Genomic DNA, 22,091 nt, shown 5'->3' with positions numbered 1-22,091 from the left:
AATATTGGGTATACAAAGATTATTAGATGGGCCCCTGGCCTCTGGAAAGCATTGAGTAGTAAAGGGATAGGTATACAAAAAATAGAATTCTACACAGTCATGGGTGTGGTAGGGACCATGCTGCAAACACATTGCAGTCTCCATCTGTAGGACTCACAGAAGGCATCTCTGAGGAGTAATATGTAGCTGAAATCTGAAGGAGAAGTGGAAGTGGGCCAAGTGAAGTGGAGAAGGTTATAGTATTGGTAGTAAATAACTTAATTCATCACATTTTTCTATACTGAGCATGGAATTTTTGTTTTAAAGAATTGCATGCTCAATATTTTCAAAGCCACCATTAGATAGTTTTTAAGAATATCCAATGAAATGTCCCACCGTATGTGCTTGGAACCCATTAGTCATAACTTGGTGATATAAAGTACGTTCTTGACCTATGACAGGACTATTATTGCTGGAGCTGCTGTACCAAAAAATGTGATCATATTTGCCATCTGGTGAAATATACTGTCTCGCCCAGGTTGAGCTCCACAAATGACTAAATGACCAAAATGACTAAAGCTCTAAGCAGCCCACAATTACTCAGTTGCCCGAAGGTCCACATGTAGAATGGAAAGTTGTATTTCATCAGATAGCTTAACTGAGGTTTGTGGTGGGGGGCAGGGAAAGGATGCACATTGCTTTATCTTTTATTTTCCTTTGTAGTTTGAGGTACGTAAGTTCTCATATCAACCAAATGAAACAGTTTAATACTAATGCCATAGTGTCACCCAGTTGATAAGGTCTGAGGGCATGAAGGTTGTTTTTTTTGTTTTGTTTTGGTTTAATGCAGTTCCTGTCTTCAAAAAGCTTATTTTTAGAATTGTATTTGCTGTATATTTTAAGACATTTAATTATGTACTTTTTGTATTTTAATTCTACTTTATCTAAAAATACAAACAGCATAGTAATTGAAATCATAGTCAGTAAATTGCTACAAACGGCCAGTTGTTGGATCTCAGTTTTGCCTGTATTTGTAACAATTAACACAGCTTTTCAGATACATTTTTCATGTCGTGGGCCCTAATTTCTATTTGGGTCTATTAAATTACTGAAGTAATGCTAGTGGGAAGGTTCTCACACTGCCAAGTGGTTTGAGACTCTTGTACTTAATTTGTATTTTTGTTGTCTGTAAGATTAATAAAATTGAGAAGTGATGCATGATTGATTCTTGGTGTTTGCAGAGAGGGATATTGAGTCTCAGTGAAATTAATGGGTAGATAAAAATTCTGAATATGTGAATATAACTCACGGGATAATAATAGTTTTTATTTAAAAGCTATCCTACCCCTCTGTCAAAGAGAGAAAAATCTAAGAAATAACATATGGAACAAAAGAGGAAATAAAGTGAGTGATATATTTGAAACTGTTAAAAACTGCCAAATTTTCTGGTGACATAAGAGCCTATCAAAGGATATGGTAGGAATCCTAGATATTAAAGCACTTTGAAGGGGTAATTTTAACAGGATAAAGAAATAAATAAATAGAGAGCAAGAGGAAAATTTTAAAGTGAGAAAAAGAAAATAAAATAAACCTAAGGCCAAAAAATCCCTGCCTAGGGATATTGCCCAGGAAGGTAGATTTAGCCAAGTGGGCACTCAGCCTAGAATTTCTTATTTCCCTTTTCATGCTACAAAATATGAAGTAATCGCCTTAGCAGGACTTATTACAATGATGAAATCACCTAACAATCTGAAATGCTTCCCTTTATATGAAGATATTTGTTTTGTTTTGCTTCTTGAGAAATGGCAGTCTTTTTTTTTTTTTTAATTCCTCGTTCAGCAATCCATTTCTGTGAAAAATATAATCCTGTGTATTCCATAAACCCCTTGGCATTGGAAATGAGAGTGATGATCCTAGTAGATCGTAAGAATTAGAAAGTTGTTTTCCTGCTTTTAACAATGATAGGAATAAGATGACTTCTATTTCTAATTTCTCAAATTCTAAATTTCTCATAATAGAAGTTAAATTATTTTTCCTTTGTTCAATATCTGAAGTCTCAGAAAATATTAATGTCTATACTTCACTAGATTTCCATTAAATAGTTTGTTTTAGTTTCCACAGAATCCCATTCTCTAGTGAAGATTGATTTTCTTAAAATTGCTAAATAAATTTTATTTTTAAAAAATGTATATACCCACGTTAGCTAACTCTGCCTCTGGAGTCTGCATTTTTTCTGGATATTTTTATATTGTTTAGAGTATTCCAAGAGATTAATTTTATAGATTGATCATGAATATTCTTAAAGTAGATACAGGCTTACTTAGGAAGTAATATATAAATGAAAGTGATATAAGTAGAATTTTACCTGTTCTATCTGTGCGTTAAATATACCACAAATGCACACACGTTAATTATATTTTCAGAATATAATTATATATACACACATATATATACACACATACATAATTACATATATACATATATATATACACACGTTATTTTTATAATGATCACTGAAGAAAAGGTAGAAAAAGCGAAACAGCAGTCAAAATTTCTGATAACTCTTTGAGTCATTCTTGTAACTTAAATTAGAAAACACGGTAAATTTCTTTCCTAGAAAATCTAGAACACTAATGGAGTTTTCATTAGCTAATTAAAACCTCTTCCACTTATTAAGCATGGTCTTGAGGCTGAATCTCATCTGTCATTACTTCTTGAAACTGTTCTGATTGGCACTGTATCTGATAAGAAGTAAAGGACTTAATTCATATCAGAAGAGTGAGATGGGGCACATGTCAAATGTATCCCAAAGTGTGCTTTTGTGTTCTAAATGGTGACCTTTTAAAGTGTGATTTGCGCTGCAAAATATGTAAGAAAAAGGATTTTGTCCTGTTAGAAGGCGCTTGTGGCCTGCAGTAGTCAGAGATCTCCAGAGCCAGAGTGCTCCCTCACCCATCAGCACTTTGAAAGAGTTTTGTGAAAGTGACAGAATGAGGAAGAGGTGTTATATTATATAACATTTCCAGTGGAAGTAGCTTCATTTGCCTCAATGGGACGAGGCCTTCTCCTGATCTTTGGCTTGCATGTTCAGAGGAGAAGACTTGCAAAGTCCAGGACTCCACTGTGTTACACATTTGCTGTGCCTCTCAACACTCCCATATGTATACGTGTGTACTCTCATTTCCTAATAGCAAATCTTTAAGGACCTGATCATACACTGGTGTTTATAAAATTGGTTCCCATGGATTGAATGTTACTGGTAGAAACTTACTGTCTTTGGTGATAACAGTGCTGTATTGACCTTGGAAAATAATAAAATCTTCTGGCAGTTGTAATAATGGGTATGTGTGTGTATGTGTATACATATGTGTGTATTACATAAGCATGTAGTCTAAGTTGCGTATTTTTTGACATAACAGCACACATCAAAGTAAATATGATTTTGTTCTTAAACCAGAAAAAAAAAAAAAAGTAAGATTTTAAAAAATGGTCTTCTAGACCATTGGATTTAGTTTTTTATTTTGCTGAAGTGGAACCTGAAATCTAAGTCATTTTTATATTGAACACCTACTTCCTTTGAATCATCAGTCAGCCGTCAGCATTTAAATGCTTTGCTCATTTGTTTGCATTTGGCAAAGTACAAGTCTACCAATCTGTTCTTTTTTTATTTTTTTTGAGATGGAATCTCACTCTTTCACCCAGGTTGGAGTACAGTGTGGTGTGATCTTGGCTCACTGCAACCTCCCCCTCCCAGGTTCAAGCGATTCTCCTGCCTCAGCCTCCTGAGTAGCTGGGACTACAGGCGCATGCCACCATACCTGGCTAATTTTTTATATTTTTAGTAGAGAGGGGGTTTCACCATATTAGCAGGATGGTCTTGATCTCCTGACCTCGTGACCCACCCGCCTCGGCCTCCCAAAGTGCTGGGATTACAGGCGTGAGCCACCGCGCCCAGCCAATCTGTTCTTACTAAAGGCAAATTTTGAATAATGAATTATGTTGAATAAACAGAATTTTTCTTAAACTTCAGAAAGTATTTCTTCAGATGCATTTGTAGGAAACCATTTCATTATAGAATAGATACTAAGCATAAATGCTTAAAATACTTTAAAAATGCTCATATTTGGGAACTGTACCTGAAATTCTCTAATATCCTAAAAGGAACAATATTTTTATTTCACTTTGGTATATTCTAAAACAAATTCATTTTTTTCATTTTCACAGATATCACCAAGAGGTAAATTTATATATATAAATGGAGAATTAAAATGGCTTATGCCGCTGGTCAGCTATTTAAATATTTTCCTTTAAAATCAGGCTTGAAGTCATGGTATTGCTTTGATAAGCCTTTAATACATCCTTTTCAAATGTTATTATCATGCTACTTAAATGTTTCTCTCAGCTTTTTATAAATCCACATCTGAAGTCCACTACCTTTTGTAAATGTAGCAATAATAAGTGTAGATAAAAGTTGAAAGAACCTAACCTATAGTAAATCCTTTAAAGGTGCCTTGATTAATTGTAAAATGATAAAAATTTGACTCATTTTCACCTTAAACAGAAAATAATTTCCTTTACAGTCACCAAAAATTGCAGCGGCACGGTGGCTCATGCCTGTAACCCCAGCACTTTGAGAGGCCAAGCCGGGTGGATCACCTGAGGTCAGGAGTTCAAGATCAACCTGGCCAACAGGGTGAAACCCTGTCTGTACTGAAAATACAAAAATTAGTCGAGCGAGATGGCAGTTGCCTGTCATCCCAGCTACTCAGGAGGCTGAGGCAGGAGAATCTCTTGAACCTGGGAAGCAGAGGTTGCAGTGAGCCGAGATCATACCACTGCACTCCAGCCTAGGCAACAAGAGTGAAACTCCATGTTAAAAACTATATATATATATATATATATATACACACACACACATACACAACTCAAAGCTGGATATGGTGGCTCCTGACTGTAATCCCAGCCCTTTGGAAGACCAAGGTGAGAGGATTGCTTAAGCCAGGGGTTTGAACAGCAGCCTGGGCAATAAAGACCCCTTCTCTAAAAAAATTTGAAAAATTAACCGGGCCTGGTAGTGTGTTCCTGTAGTCCCACCTACTTGGGAGGCTGAGGCAGGAGGATCCCTTGGGGCTAGGAGTTAAAGGTTGCAATGAACTATGATTGTACCACTGCACTCCAGTCTAGGTGACAGAGTGAGACTGTCTTTAAAGAAAAAAAAAGGGGGGGGGGAATTACATAATCGTACTAACATGGTCATGACTTTTTATAGATATGTTTAAGCAACACTATTCAACTATTCAAAGAACATAATTTGGTTGGTAGGAAAACAGTGGTCCAAGAAGCAGCAACCTATAGAGTCTCTTCCAATAGAGTGTAAACTACGAATTTCTTATACCTGGAACACTGTTGCCATTGGGTAGGTGAGAGAATATATTTATACCCCTTCTTTCTTATATTATTATCATTACTATTATTATTATTATTATTATTATTATTATTATTATTATTGGAGACAGGGTGTTGCTCTGTCAGAAAGTCTATAGTGCAGTGGTGAGATCATGGCTCACTGCAGCCTCAACCTCCCATTCTCAAGTGATCCTCCCACCTCAGCCTCCCCAGTAGCTGGGACTACAGGCAGGCATCACCAGCCTGGAATTTTTTTTTGTATTTTTTGATAGAAACGTGGTTTCACTATCTTTCCCAGGCTATTCTTGGAACTCCTGAGCTTAAGCAGTCTTCCCACCTTGGCTTCCCAAAGTACTGGGATTACAGATGTGAGTCACCACACCTGGCCTTAAATTTTTGTGCCCTTAAAGTAAGCCTTGATGTGGACATTCCCATCTCTATATTCCTAGATACCCTAAACTCAGTAGTTGGAATGCATTTGAGGAGGACCTACCCTTTTCCTGCATCTGCCTACCTCTACTGTTTTCCAAGTAGAAGGGGAAATGGCAAAATGATAACCTATGAGGTAGAAATCTTACTTAAATCTAAATATGTTAATTTTATTTCTTAAATTTAGTTTCTCAAATTTCTTTCAATAATGCAGTGATTCAGTTGTTGGCACACGTATTAAGGCATTATGACTATGAACTGTTATTTAATTCTGACTAATTTAATAGTGACTCACTCTATATATGCTCTGTAGATAGCCACATACCACAAGGCATCACACCCAGTAGGCCTAAATATTAATGAGGTTTTTATAAAACTTAATTACAAGAAAGTCTGTCATGAAGAGTACAGAAAGTGGTCCTTAGAAGAGAGAGGACCATGAATAGTGTCCTTTGTCATGGAAGCCATCTCTCAGTTACCATAGTAGTATTCGATGCCTAAATCTTGGCATTATTTCAGTAACAGTACATTGGTATGAGGTGATGTTTCCATAAAAGTGCATATCTACACACAGGTGGTAGCTGACTGAAGATAGGTAATCCCATATTTCAGGACTGATCAGTCATAGGAAAGAAACGCTGAGCCAGGTAGGTGAACACTTTTTATACATCAATGTACTTAATCCTATGGGTTACAAAATGCAGAAACAAAAATTAAGTACTCAATATTTTTGCTAGTTGTTGATGAATCTGTCTTCTACAATGAAGAGAACGAGTGTTAAAGCAAACGTGTATGCGTGTGTGTGTGTGTGTGTGTGTGTGTGTATTTACATTGTTCTAGACGGGTTAAATTCAGGACAGTTACTCCTACAGATACAAAGGGTAAAAACCTGGTTTCGGAGCCTCTTTTGTTGAAATTAGTGATCTTTGCTCACCATGTAGCACAACAGGTTACTAAAATTTACTCCTACAGTCTAACAAAAACTTCGTACCCTTTGATCAGCATCTTCTCTTTCCCCATCCATTCCAGCTCCCTTTAGCATCTGGTAACCACCTTTCTAATCTCTGTTACTATGAGAGCAACTTTTTTAGATTCCACATACAAGTGAGATCATTTAGTATTTGTCTTTGGCTGGCTTATTGCACCTTGCATAATGTCCTGTTCCGTTCATGTTGTCATGAATGAAAAATTTTCTTCTTTCTGAAGGCTGTATAGTATTCCAATGTTTATATATACTACACTTTCTTTATCCATTTATTCGTTGATGGACACTTAGGTTACTTTAATATCTTGGTTACTGTGAATACTGCTGAAACAAACAAGGAAGTGTAGATATCTCTTCAACATATTGATTGCAGTGGATATATACTGAGTAGTGGTATTGCTGGGTCATTTGGTAGTTCTATTTTTAATCTTTTGAGGAGCCATCACGGTATTTTCCATAATGGCTGCACTAGTTTACATTTCCACCAACAGTGTTCACAACATAACATTGTACCCCATAAATTCACACTATTGTATTTTTCAATTAAAATTATTTTTTTTTTAAGAAGTAGTGATCTGTGCATGAGGAGCTTTGTGATCTGCTCTGCCACAGAGGTGAAGTCTTCCATAGGTTGCATGTATTGTTGCAATAATAGCAATAATCAGAATGGAACAAAACAAAACTATCACTTATTGAGTAACTTATTATTAGGCACTATGCTAAACACTTTATATACATTCTCCCTCTTTTGAATCTTCTTAACAATCTTGTGAGTTAATGAATATTTTCCTCATTTTGCAGATAAGGGTCTGGATAGTTTAAATTAGAATTTTCAGAAGTGGATAATGAATAGTCACATTTTATTTTATTTTTATTTTTAAACTTAGAGACAGAGTCTTGCTATGTTGTCCAGGTGGGTCTTGAACTCCTGACTTCAGGTGATCCTCTCACCTCCCTCTCCCAAAGTGCTAGGATTACAGGCATGAGCCACCCTGTGCCTGGCCGGTAGTGACATTTTTAAACTGGGTGATTCTTTGTTCTGTCCTGTTTAGCTAGAGAAGTAACATGTAATGGCTAAGAATATGAGCTCTGGGTAGGGCGCTGTGGCTCACACCTATAATCTGAGCACTTTGGGGAGACAAGGCAGGCAGAACACTTGAGGTCAGGAGTTTGAGACCAGCCTGACCAACACAGAGAAACCTTGTCTCTGTGCCTGTAATCCCAGCTATTCGGGAGGCTGAGGCAGGAGAATCTCTTGAACCTGGGAGGCGAAGGTTGCACTGAGCCACGATTGCACCATGGCACTCCAGCCTGGGCAACAAGAACAAAACTCCATCTCAAAAAAAAAAAAAAGAAGAAGAATATGAGCTCTGAAACTTAGAGTAAGGTTTCTTCTCCGTGTCTGTTACTCTTACCTATATGAATTTTCCCTTGTTACATAATTTCTGTGTATGTCTAAGGTGAGTATAATAACAGTAACCAGATGGGGTTGTGTTTAAAGATTGGATGAGTTGATATTTGTGAAGTTTCTGGTTAATTTTATGCATCACGTGTTGATTTTTATGTTAATGAATATTTTAGAAGGCTTATTGTGATTTTGATAAAAATAAATTCATGCCTTTTTGTCATTCAGTAATATTGTATGTGCTTCCTCATATAGTATTCACACTTTATTGGTTAAGTTTATAACTATGCACTTTTTTTTTTTTTTGAGATGGAGTCTCTCTCTGTCGCCCAGGCTGGAGTATAGTGGCATGAACTCAGCTCACTGCAAGCTCCGCCTCCTGGGTTCATGCTGTTCTCCTGCCTCAGCCCCCTGAGCATCTGGGACTACAGGCACCCACCATCACACCTGGCTAATTTTTTGTAATTTTAGTAGAGACGGGGTTTCACCGTGTTAGCTAGTATGGTCTCGATCTCCTGACCTTGTGATCTGCCCGCCTCGGTCTCCCAAACCGCTGGGTTTACAGGCTACTTTTTAAATTTCACTGTGAAAGACATTGTTTTCCCTATTCAAATGGTTTTGTTTTTCTCTGTCATAAAGAAAAAATTTTGATATTTGTGTATTGGTGCTATATTCAGTCACTTTACTGAATTCCCTTATTAGTTCCAGATAGAGTATAAAAGCCAGAAATTTTGGAATCATTTTTGACTCCTGTCATTCTCTCATACCCCACAGTAAGTTCTGTCAAATCTACCTTAAAAGTATATCCACAGTGGCAGCCAGGCATGGTGGTTCAAGCCTATAATCGCAGCACTTTGGGAGGCCAAGGCAGGGAGATCAGTTAGCTCGAGACCAGCCTGACGAACATAGGGAAACCCTGTCTCTGCTAAAAATACAAAAAATTAACCAGGCCATGGTGGTGCACACCTGTAATCTCGGCTACGCCAGAGGCTGAGGAACAGGAATCGCTTGAAGCCAGGAGGCAGAGGTTGCAATGAGCCAAGATCATGCCACTGTACTCCAACCTGGGTGACAGAGCAAGACCCTGTCTCAAAAAGATAACATAAAATAAATATACATACAGAGTGGTGGTTCACATCTGTAATTCCAGCACGTTGGGTGGCTGAGGTGGGTATATCATCTGAATCCAGGAGTTTGAAACCAGCCTGTGCAATATAGTGAGACCCCTATCTCTACAAAAAGTTACAAAAAAAAAAAAAAAATTCAAGTGTGATGCCTCACACCTGTAGTCCCAGCTACTTGGGGGGCTGGGATGGGAAGAATTGCTTAAGCCCAAGAGATCAAAGCTGCAGTGAGCTATAATTGCACCACTGCACTCCAGCCTGTATGACAGAGTGAGACTGTTTCAAAAAAATTGTATACTCACACTCTCACACACATTCACACACACACAGCATGCAACATTCCTTGGGATGTCTCAACTTTCATACTATATATACTCCAAGCCATCTTGTCCCACTCCTGAATTATTGCCAGGCTCTTCTAGCCTCTGTGCTTACTCAACCACAATCTGTTCTCATGGGAATCTATTATTAACTAAGGATCGTTTGTCCCTTCTGTATCTATTACAACTTTTTATCTTATTCTGTTACTAAAACAGCTAGAGCCTTTTTCCAAAATATTGGAAACTAATGGTGAGAATGGCCAGCCCTATCTTTGTTCTAACTTTAATGAGAATGACCTTTAATTTGATCCAATATAATGCCTGTAGTTTCTGTTAAATAATGTTTTTACCTTGATTTGAAATTTTATGCTATTCACAGTTTACCCATTTTTATCTAAGTTGTTGATTTTATTATATTGTTTCAGTGTTTATGAGTATGATCATACAGTTTTTCTCCTCTTACTATTCTGAAGGGTCGTTCTTAGTTCATCTTCATATTCGTGAACTAAAGCCATACTCAGTCATAAAGTATTACAGGCATACCTTGGAGATATTGTTGGTTAGGTACCAGATCACTGCAATAAAGCAAATATCACAATTAAAGTCACATGAATATTTTGGTTTCTCAGTACTTATAAAACTTACATTTACACAATACTGTAGTCTATTAAGTATGCAGTAGCGTTAGATCAGAAATTTGAGTTGTCATCTTTTTGCTCACATCCTGCCTCAATGTGGTGGCTGCTGACTGATCATGGTGGTGCTTATTGAAAGCTGGAGTGGCTGTGGCAATTTATTAAAATAAGACAACAATGCACTTTGACATGTTGATTGATTCTTACTTCCATGAAATATTTCTCTGTAGCATTCAGTGCTATTTGCTAGCCTTTTACCCACAGTAGAACTTCTTTCGCAATTGTAGGTCAGTTCTCTCAGACCCTGCTGCTGCTCTGTCAGCTAAGTTTATGGAATATTCTAAATCCCTTGTTGTCATTTCAACAGTGTTCATGGCATCCTCACCAGGAAAAATTTCAACCTTGAGAAAACAATTTGTTTGCCCATCCATAAGAAGCAACTCCTCATTCATTCAATGTTTATCATGAAATTGCAGCAATTCATTTATCTCTTCAGGTTCCACTTCCAATTCTAGTTCTCTTACTATTTCCACCACCTGTGCAGTTACTTCCTTCACCAAAGTCTTGAACCTCTCAGATTTATCCATGAAGATTGGAACCAGTGTATTCCAAATTTCTGTTAATGTTGATATGTTGACCTCCTCCTATCAGTCACAAATGTTAATGGCATCCAGAATGGTGAATCCTGTCCAGATTTTCAGTTTACTCTGCTCAGATTCACCAGAGGAATTACTATCCATGGCAGCTATTACCTTATGAAATATGTTTCTTACATAATAAGACTTAAAAGTCAGAATTACTCCTTGGCCCATGGACTGCAGAATAGATGTTGAGTTAGCAGGCATGAAAACATAAATCTCCTTGTATGTACATCTCCATCAGAGCTCTTGGGTGACCAGGTGTATTGTCAATGAGCAGTAATATATTGAAAGAATCTTTTTTTTTCTGAGCAGTAGTAAGTTTAAAATATTTAGTAAACCATGCTGTAAACAAATGTGCCATCATCCAGGCTTTGTTGTTCCATTGATACAGCATAGGCTGAGTAGACTTAGCATAATTCTTAATGGCCCTAGCATTTTTGGAATAGTAAATGAGCATTAGCTTCAACATAAAGTCACCAGATGCATTAGCCCCTAACAAGGGAGTCAGCCTGTCCTTTGAAACTTTGAAGCCAGGCAGACTTTTCTTCTCTAGCTATCGAAGTACTAGATGTTGTCTTCTTCCAATAGAAGACTGTTTCATCTACACTGAAAATCTGTGTTTTAGCATATCCACCTTTATCAGTTATCTTAGCTAGATCTTCTGGGTAACCTGCTACAGCTTCTTCATCAGTACTTGCTGCTTCACCTTGCACTTTTATGTTATGAAAATGGCTTATTTCATTCAACCTCATGAAGCAACCTCTCTTAGCTTCCAACTTTTCTTCTGTAGCTTCCTTACCCTTCTCACCTTCATAGAATTGAAGAGAGTTAGGACTTTGCTCTGGAATAGGCTTTGGCTTAGGAATGCTCTGGCTGGTTTGATTTTTCTATCCAGGCCACTCATACTTTCTCCAACTCAGCAATGGAGCTGTTTTCCGTTCTTATCATTAGTGTCCTCACTGGAGTAGTCCTCATCATTTCCTTCAAGAACTTTTCTTTTGCAGTCACAACTTGTCTAACTGGTGCAAGAGACCAGGCGTTCATCCTGTCTTGGCTTTCAACATGCCTGCCTCAGTAAGCGACATTCTTTCTAGTTTTTGATTTAAAGTCAGACAGTGACTCTTTCACTTGAACTCTTAGAGACCGTTTTAGGGTTATTAATTGGCCTTATTCCAATATTCTTGTATCTCAGGGAATAAGGAGGCTCAAGGAGAGGGAGAGGGAAGGGGAACATCTGGTCTCTGGAGCAGTCAGAACACATCCATTTATTAAGTTCACCATCTTATATAAATTCAGTCTGTGGCACCCCAAAACAATTAGTAACATCAAAGATCACTGATTGTAAATCACCATAACAGATATAGTAATAATGAAAAAGCTTAAAATAATTGCGCATATTACCAAAATGTGACACAGGGACACAAAGTTAGCACATGCTGTTAGAAAAAAAATGGCTTCAGTAAGACAACTTTTGATGACACAGGGTTGCCATAAACTTTCAATCTGTAAAAAATGCAGTATCTGTGAAGTGCAAGAAAACAAGTTATGCCTGTATATCTTTTAATCAAATCATATTTGATTAAATTTTACTTGGGAATTTTTGCATTTTATTCTATTTAAGAGTGAAATTAGTCTTAATTTTTAATATCTAGTATTGCCATATCAAAGAACCCTGATGCAAGATTTAGCCTAGGTTTGTTTGTTTGTTTGTTTGTTTGTTTGTTTGTTTTGAGATGGAACCTTGCTCTTGTTGCCCAGGCTGAAGTGCAGTGGTGTGATCTCAGCTCACTGCAACCTCTGCTTTCTGGGTTCAAGCAATTCTCCTGCCTCAGCCTCCCAAATAGCTGTGATTACAGGCACCCGCCACCACGGCCGGCTAATTTTTGTACTTTTAGTAGAGATGGGGTTTCGCCATGTAGGCTAGGCTGGTCTGGAACTCCTGACCTCAGGTGATCCACCCACCTCAGCTTCCCAAAGTGCTGGGATTACAGGCGTGAGCCACCGCGCCCAGCCCTAGCCTAGCATTTTAAAAAGTAATGGGGAGGATAGCTGTGCTCATCAGCTTTTTTTAATTGTTTATATAAAATTGTAATGATATGTTCTTTTAGAGTTAAATAGCACTCTTCTGTGAAACTCCATGTTACTGCATCTTTTTTCTTAAGAGAGAGGGAGACAGAATCTTTCCATGTTGCTCAAGCTAGTCTTGCACTCCTGACCTCCCAAGCAATCCTTGATAGTCCTTTTCATTTCTTCTACAGTTATTAGTCTCTTAACTTTTTCTTTTTCAGGAAACATTGATAATTTACATATTCTTAGTCATCCATTTTATCTACTTTTTTAGGTTTAATTAGCATAAAGTTACGTAAAACATACTTATACTTTTAAAATATATTCTTATCTGTGATTATATCTTCTTCCTCATTGCTAACTTGGTAAACTCTCGATTTTTTCTCTCTCTCTAACCCTTGTTGAGAATCAGCTTTTTGTTTTAATTCTGAATTTTAACTTTAATTTTGATTATATCTCTTACAGCTTTTGTCTTTATTAATTTTCACCTGATATTTTCTTTGGATTTGCTTAATTTTTCTAGCTTTGTAAGTTGACCTCATGGTTTATGTGTTTGTAGTTTTTTTTTTAGTAATAACATAATTTTAAATGATTAGTTTCTCTCCACGTAACATTTGTAAGCATTTCTCACAAGTAGAACTCTTCATGGTTTCATGAGAATTACCCATTCATGTGTTGTGAGTCCTGTGAAGCATGCCTGTTTGTTTTACTTACACATTTCCATGTGGGTTTAAAACTCTTTATAAAGAATTTAGAGTGGCTGTTAATAAATATTACCAAATTAATTAAAATAAATATCTATAAAATTTACAGGCCCAGATTACCAAGTTGACTACTCAGTTTTATCTGTACGGCCCTAATATTTCTCCAGTCGCTGAACAAGACCATTTGGCCAATCCAAATAGAGATACAGAAATTCTCTGCAGTTATGCCTTAAAATAAAGCAGATATAATTATGTAGGCATATTTTAAATATAATAAGCAGTATGGCTTAGCACTTAAGAGCATGGGCTTTAAGATTTGATTCCTGAAAGTGAAGCCTTTGCTTAACAGTTAGTTGCTGGTGTGACCTTGGCCAAGTTACTTTGCTTTTCTATATTTTGTAACTAATAGACTGGATGGAGGAAAAGTGTTAATTTTTATGATTGTTGTGAGGATTAAATGAGTTACTATATAAAAAGTACATTAGAAAAAAACAGTATCTGCCACATAGGAATCACTTAATAAATGTAATTATTACTATTTTTAAAATTACTTTTATTGTAATTTAAAGCATAAACAATTTGCTGTCGAAGTGGGAATCTAAAACTTTTATTTTTGTGTACCAGTTGCATTCTGCTAAATTAAAATATAAGCCAATGCCCACTGTAGAATGTTTGTCATCTTCTTAATTTTATTACCTTTCTCAACAGGCTCAGACTCCAGTTGACATTTGCAGGGCTGGGCCTTTTTAAAATCCACATTCATTTGCTGGCAGGGTTTCACACTACCGACAGGTTTGATAATTCATGGGGTAGATTTAATTGACAGGGTTTTAGTTAGCATGAACTAGAAACAGCCTGTTTCGCAGGCTTGGTTTATTTTTGCTGAAAGAAGCTGAGTGTCTGACAATTATGTTTACTAATGAATTCATTTCTTTGGTATACTCCTTAAAATTCTCAGGAGTAAGAAAGACGTCCTCATGGCCTCACAGTTTTTTAATTCCCACATGAGAAGGAAAATTTTGTCTACAACACCAGACTTGTTTGTTAAACATAAAAGAACATAAATCCTCCACAGATCCCCAGGGTGTGTTAGAGAAAGGGAGTGATCATTATAAACCACTTAGCCCTGTATGCTCTGTATCATGTTGCCATGAGAAAGTGATGTTTGATTGGCTCATAAAATAGGTTTAGTAAATCCTTTAAATACTGACGTGGGCAATTGTGCACACTGGAAATTAATACCTGAGAGTGTATTATAAGGATTACCATGTCTCCAGAACAGTCACCTGGGCTTGTGTAGATTTCTGAATTTAAGGATGACTGTGTTTTGTGATTTCACTTTTATGTGTCAGTATTGCTCAGTTTGATCATCCCCCTTTCATTCTGGCTATGGCCCACAGATATGTTTTTCATCATTGTTTTCTCTCTTCATTCTCTTCTTGATGTTTGAGCTGTTAGCGTATATCAGCCAACCAACCTTTGCTATGAATCCTATATTCTGCCAATGGTGTTGTGTCAGAAAATAAGAGAAATACCAAGTTGTTAAAGCAGACGACTTGATTTAATGCATTATTATTTTTCTGACCTCACTTTGCATTCCCAAACAAGTTGAAAGGAATTATGGAATCAAGTGGCAATGATGTGTGTGTGTGTGTGTGTGTAAATAATTATTTCATTAATAACTTTAAATTCCATAGACATCTTAATAGTTATTGTGTATGACCATAAAAATTAATGGTAGAATAATTGCATGAATTTTAGAATTATATATTTTTGTGTGACACGAGTTCTGAGAAAAATCTCGAAATGCCTAATTTACTATGAAACACTTAGTAGCATATGCTAAGTTCTACTGTTTTATAGACAAAGAACACAGTACCTTATTAGATGTGAATTTCATTTAAACTTTATGGAATACAAAACTATATAGATTTTTCAAGGCACTGTCATAAATATATGCACTAGACTTGCATGAGCATGTAAGAATTAGTTGCCAGCTGTCTCGCTGCAAATCCAGAAATTTTCCTAAGGATTATTTTCTAAATGGTATCAAATTCAGTTGGAAATCTTCATGAAATAAGTAATAATATGCTCATCACCCTTCTCCTGTTGACAGTACAGTGGATTTTGTATCGACATCAATTAGATAAGGCACAAGTTAAGATATTTTTGTTCTTAATGAAGTGTTATTAATCTAGATATTTCTGTGTCCTTAAAACCCTTTTAAAAATACTTTTAAAGAAGTTACAGATCATATAACATATGAGGTAGTTTATCTTTAAACAAATAAAAAGAAAATTATATATAGCAAAGTAGCTATGTGAGATGTTAATTTTAGACTTCCTGAAGAGAATATTATTTTCTCTTTAGATAAATGCTTTTTATATTAGAAAAATTAAAATGGTTATTTTGAAAAATGGTCTCAAGAAAATTTTGTACACAGTGTGTTCTGCTGAAGCAGTTTATTGAAATAGCTTAATCCTGGCCAAATCCAATGATACTTTTTAGTTTTCACCTCTTTGGTCTTTCTTTGGCACTTGGCATTATTGACCACTCCTGCTTCAGGTGAAATTCTCTCTTCTCTCTTACCTTACTTAACCTCTGCACCCTCCCTCACAGTGGCTTCCCTCTTATTTCCCTGACTGCTCCTTCTCAGGATGCTTTTGTTAAAGGATCTTTTCTTTTGACCCACACTTGAAATGTTACTGTTTCCTCAAATTCCTCAAACATGTGGTGATTACATGTCTGTGTTACTCCCCTCTATGAAACCTCCAGCGGCTCTGCCTCTTAAGTGCAAGGGTGGCCAACTCAGATGCCAAAGGGCAAATATAAGTAAATGAAGATAATCTGGATTTTTTTAAATCATAGAAAGTAGATAGGGATTTTTAAAAACTAGAAAGAACACGCCTCGTGTAAAGCTTTTTTCGTTTAGTCCCAGCCTCAGTTGCTGTGAGGCCAAGTATTCATTCCTTCACTTACCAAATACTGACACAGGGTTTACTATGTGCCTGGGATGTAGGTGCTCAGGATAAGACAGTAAAGTAAACAAAGATATCTACTTTGCTGGAGCTGACACGAATTCTGGAGAGGAGCCCTCGTGGAGTCACACAAAGCTAATGGCATTTATTATTACCAGATCCTCATTTTTTTTAAAGCCAAACATCCAAGTTTTCTATGAAATTCCATTTTTTAAAATGTTGGCAAAATTTTTAAAGAGACATCAAGCCCATTGGAATTGTGCCTACATGTTTTCAACATTGGCCTACCAAATAACAATTTAACGTCTTATTACCGTGCAATACCAAGACCTTCTCACCTGCATCTATGTATCCACCTTGATCTCCATCTGATTTTTGTTTCCCACCCTCAATTCACAATTGACCATGCTCAGCCCTTTCTTTCTTCTATTACATCGTATGTATTGTACCTATTGCTAGATTGCATTTTCATCCCCCACCCTATTCACCCCTTGTCAATCAATACTCATTGAAAGCCCAAATGTGAAGTCCTTTGTAAGCTGACCTTCATCTCACTGTATAAAATTACTCCCTTTCTTCTACTATTCCACAGTATTTCTTACATACTCTAATTAGAGCACTTACCAATGTGTTTTATGGACCCAGAACCCAAAAAAGCTATAGTTTTATGTTTGTATCCTGAGAATCTAGCAGAGCAGTTTGCGCCAAATGAGTGCTTCATAAATCCCTGTCGAATGAGTGGTGGTAGCCTGCATCACATAGGCTCACCTCCCAAGCACAGAACAAACAGAACAAATGAATAGAAGCTTTGTTTCACGTGTAGACAACCCTGATATAAAAATTACCATTTGATAAAAATGATAATTATCAACTTTTCTACCAGATAAATCTGAAATATCTACGTACGTCTGCTATACCCAGCGTCCCCGAACCACACACACACCGTCCAACCCTTCCACATCCCGCACACACATACACTAAACTCCTGGAATGGTTATACTGTCTGTAATATGTAATATGTAATGTGTAACCCTGGACTTCTCATGTGATGTAGCAAAATGATATCTTCTCTTTGTCTTTGTGTTTTCTTATTCACTGCTTTTAAACTTCCAAGGTTATGTTAAAAGGTAGGTGTGCAGAGGTGGGAGGGGTGCAGGACAGAGATGGGAGACAAACTTTCTTGAGTGGCAACTCTGTGCAAACAGTGTTTTAAGTGCTGCACATGTGCTGTCCCATTTTTCCTTTCTTCAAATATCTCTGAGTTAGGTAGCAGTTTTCCCAGTTTACCAGTGAGGAAAATGGAGCTGAAGTAGTTTAAGTTCCATGCCATAAGAGAGTTTTGGATACTTCAGATTTATAAGTATAATTGTTTCATTATACACTTTGTCTTTTTTCAGCAACTTTTTCTTTTCTATGTTTAATACTACATAAAATGTAGTATTTTTGGTAGTCTGGTGTCTACTGAACTTAAAATTTTGAAAAAAATGTATCGGTGGTTTACAACCATGTCAGACTTCCTTTTAACAAAAGTTTTGCAATGCCCTGTTTAGTATTCTGAAGTGCAGTTCATAAAAGCAATTATCTATCTATATGCGAAATTGTTTTAAAAATAAATATATTGCCTGCATGTTATATAAATCTATAATAACAAAGTAATTTATTTCAAAATAACGTGTTTCAGTATATAAATGAACAGTAACAATTACCCTAGAAAAATAAAGGAAGATGTCAGCATCTTTTAAGTAGATTCATTGTGAATAACAGCTATAAATATAGACTAATCTGAATATGTTTGTTTTAGTTGGAATGAAAATAGTATAACCAGCATTCCTGTTAGTGACATGTTTTTCCAAGCGAGTAACTCTTAGTAAAGTTATAAACAAAATACAGAAAATTCCCTCAACTTACTCTATAGTTGACTTCCTTGAAAATTTACCTTACCTAAATAGTGCAAAATATATATGCGTTTATACGTGAGATGATGTAAGGTTCCAGACTTAGATGACCCGTAGTAGGAATTGCACCTGCATGAATTGCCCAGTGAAATATTTGAAAGGCACGGAGGACATGGGGCAAATACTCATTTTCAGAACTTTCCAGTGTTGAGCTTTTGTGGACCTTGCCTGCTACATTTCAATCACGCCCTTCTCACCCCCAATCACTGAGACAACCTAAAATGTTTCTACAGATTTCCGAAACACTCTGTCATGGGGCAGCACTGGTCTCAGTGAGCACCATGGATCCAAACCTTCCAAACCAAAAGTTGACACGTGTTTAAAACAATCACTTATTCCTCTGTTTAAGATACTGTGTGTAGGGAAATATAAAATAGAAATACGTAAGAACTGGTTCCTTTCTTCAAGGATTAACAGCCTAAGAAGATGGATCACTTATACACATATGTGGTTAGTTAGAAATATGTGTTTATCAAAAAGAGAAAGATGACAGTAAGCTGAGAACACCCAGGAAGGTCACAGAAAGGAAGAACAGTACCAAGTGAGGTACGAAAGATACGTGTACAATGAAGTAGCTCTAGGAAAGCTTGCATCACAGATGAGGAAAGAGAGCCAAGGCTCCTGGCTGGATGAAAGAGTTACTCTCAGAAAATAAAGTAATAATAGGAATTAAGGGTGGAGTCACAGTGTCATGTCCAAATTCAATAATTCATGAATTGAATGTCAGATATGGTTGCTTCTTACAAAATGTTTAAGTTTTAGGATAGTTATTTAGTGAATTTGGAATTCATAAATAGAAAAACTAAGGACTCCAAATAGACTCATATTTCTTTAACTTGGGACTCATTTTCAGTTGTGTCTCTTCTTTAGAATACTTAATTATAGGCTCCCAGTTTAATTTTGGATTAACTCATTGCCGTGGTCCATGAAGTCATAGCATTCACAGACAGGAAACTTGTAATTGCCAGAATAACAGATTATGAAATGATGTCTCTTCCCCTTTGTCTTTTTGCAGGTATGATTTTGTAGAAGTTGAGGAACCCAGTGATGGAACTATATTAGGGCGCTGGTGTGGTTCTGGTACTGTACCAGGAAAACAGATTTCTAAAGGAAATCAAATTAGGATAAGATTTGTATCTGATGAATATTTTCCTTCTGAACCAGGGTTCTGCATCCACTACAACATTGTCATGCCAGTAAGTACCACTTTGAGATCCCTTATTTAACTGGATCAGCTCTTTGTTTATTTTTATTTTTCCCCTTTTACACATGAGAATCAGAAAAAAATCAGAAAACAAACCTAGCTGGGATTTCTTTTTTATGTAAATAAAAACTCTGTACATGCCAAGCCAGCAATTGATTAGGCAAATTAGAAAATATGAAATCAATATTTACCATTTTATATTATATTTATATTGTATTGTTAAGCAGAAATTTCCCTTTTTGATTGCTCAGGAGTCTATGAAATATCTACGCAACTGATTAAATAAAGAATATTTAAGTATTAGTTAAGGGTATAGCTAAAAAGAAACAATAAAATGCAAACTGAATTTTGAAAATAATTTATTCATTTAGTAATAATAGAATCATTTATCATGTATTGTTGAAGTTAAAGGAGAAATCTCTGAAGTATGTTATAAATGTCATAACTTGTGTATGTTATAAGTCGTGAATTTTGGTCAGTTTTCTTATGTAGATTATTTAAGATATCCCAAACTGTATTCCATTCTGAAATACTTTTTGCCAGTATATATTCTGTACCGTTTTCTTTGTTACTTTCCAATTTTTTTTTTTTTTTTTTTGAGATGGAGTCTCGCTGTGTTGCCCAGGCTGGAGTGCAGTGGCCGGATCTCAGCTCACTGCAAGCTCCACCTCCCAGGTTCATGCCATTCTCCTGCCTCAGCCTCCCGAGTAGCTGGGACTACAGGCACCCGCCCCCTCGCCTGGCTAGTTTTTTGTATTTTTTAGTAGAGACAGGGTTTCACCATGTTAGCCAGGATGGTCTCGATCTCCTGACCTCGTGATCCTCATGACCTCAGCCTCCCAAAGTGCTGCGATTACAGGCTTTCCAAACTTTTTTAAAGTTCAATATAATACTTTAATATTTTTAAATTTAAATTTAATAAAATGTAACAAACAATTCTACCTATAAATAAAAAATGTTAGTGGTAGACAAAAATGTATGTTTTTATTAGATAATAGTTTAATACTGATTATTTGCTTAATTAAAGCCACTAAGAATCTATTTAATATACTTTTATAGTATCTTGTTTCACAGACCTTAGTGAATTTAATATTTTTTAGGCTAGGGTGGCCTTGAGGGCTAAGGGTACACTTTCACAAAGTGAAATATTTCTCAAATATTTAAATATGGAATATATTAAATTGTAGTAAAAAACACACTAGCAAGTCTTTGTGAGAGCAAAGGTTTTATTCATCCCAAACATGTGACAAAATAACTTTAAATTAAGGATATTATTTCTATTTTAAATGAACTTCTCTCCATATTATATTAATTTAAATGTGTATAAATAGCAATCTACTGTCCTCCTATGGAATAAAACACAAAAGCTAAAATGTATAAATATCACCACTGAAGGTTTTTTTTTCTGGTTTTATGACTACATAGATTTTCTGGTTTTGTAACCCAACGAGTTATATGCATTAAATCAAATATGTAAAGATAAATGCATACTATATGTATGTACTACACATATACATAGTGGACATAGTGTATGTATGGTATTTATAGTAGCTAGCTCAGTTCTGAGCACATAATAGTCTCTCAATAAATACTTGAATGCTGAGTTGATCATGCAATTCAGTCACCCAGCTTAACTAATAGAGGATTTACTCTATGTGTGTGAATGTTGTCAGATTCATGAGCCTTGTGATGAAGTAAGAACCCAACAGTTGATTGAAAGTGCCATCCATCCTCTTGGCTAAGAAAGGCCTTGTCACCAGGGTTGACCTATTATCAGAGATTCTCTGTGACTGAGACCAGGCACCACATCTGGGAGACTTTAGGCCAAATGTGTGTCATTGGTTCCATTGTTGGAATTGAATTCACCACATTTTTAAATGATTGTTGAAATGGATTGGTAAATTGTCAGTATGGACCTCAGTGGGCTATTGTCGACTCTCCTGGCCTCTATTGAACCAGGCTTTGTGTGGCAACTACGTTGACCTATACTGGGCCGTAGATAATGGAGATATGTGGGGAGAAAAGGCATAGGAGTTCTTGTAGTTAAACTATGTTTAGGAAAACAATAGGCTTTTGGACTGGAAGAAATAGGAGAGCATGAAGGTAGGGCCCTACAGTGCCTAATAAGTATAACTTGGTGATTTTAATTTTTAAGATTGCTTTCTGGAGAAATTGTATGAATTTTATAATCTCACAAGCTTTGGTTTTTCTGTGTTTAAATTTACTTTGACAATTAACCTGCCATTTCTTCACCTGTCC

At 36.3% G+C, this 22,091-nt stretch overlaps 1 protein-coding gene across 2 annotated transcripts in view; it reads left to right on the top strand.

Annotated features, from left to right (window-relative positions):
* The window catches only part of PDGFC (platelet derived growth factor C), a 217,801-nt gene that overhangs the window by 148,567 nt on the left and 47,143 nt on the right, over positions 1 to 22,091 (top strand). For both annotated transcript variants that reach the window (XM_010358040.2, XM_030925628.1), the window contains one exon: positions 19,644 to 19,824. In XM_010358040.2, the coding sequence (XP_010356342.1) occupies positions 19,644 to 19,824 (181 nt within the window). The remainder of the gene's footprint in view (positions 1 to 19,643; positions 19,825 to 22,091) is intronic.

The sequence above is a fragment of the Rhinopithecus roxellana genome, chromosome 2 (assembly GCF_007565055.1).
Source record: "Rhinopithecus roxellana isolate Shanxi Qingling chromosome 2, ASM756505v1, whole genome shotgun sequence".
In the NCBI taxonomy this organism is placed as follows: domain Eukaryota; kingdom Metazoa; phylum Chordata; class Mammalia; order Primates; family Cercopithecidae; genus Rhinopithecus; species Rhinopithecus roxellana.
Note: the sequence above shows the minus strand (reverse complement) of the source record. Positions and strands in the feature narration are given on the sequence as shown.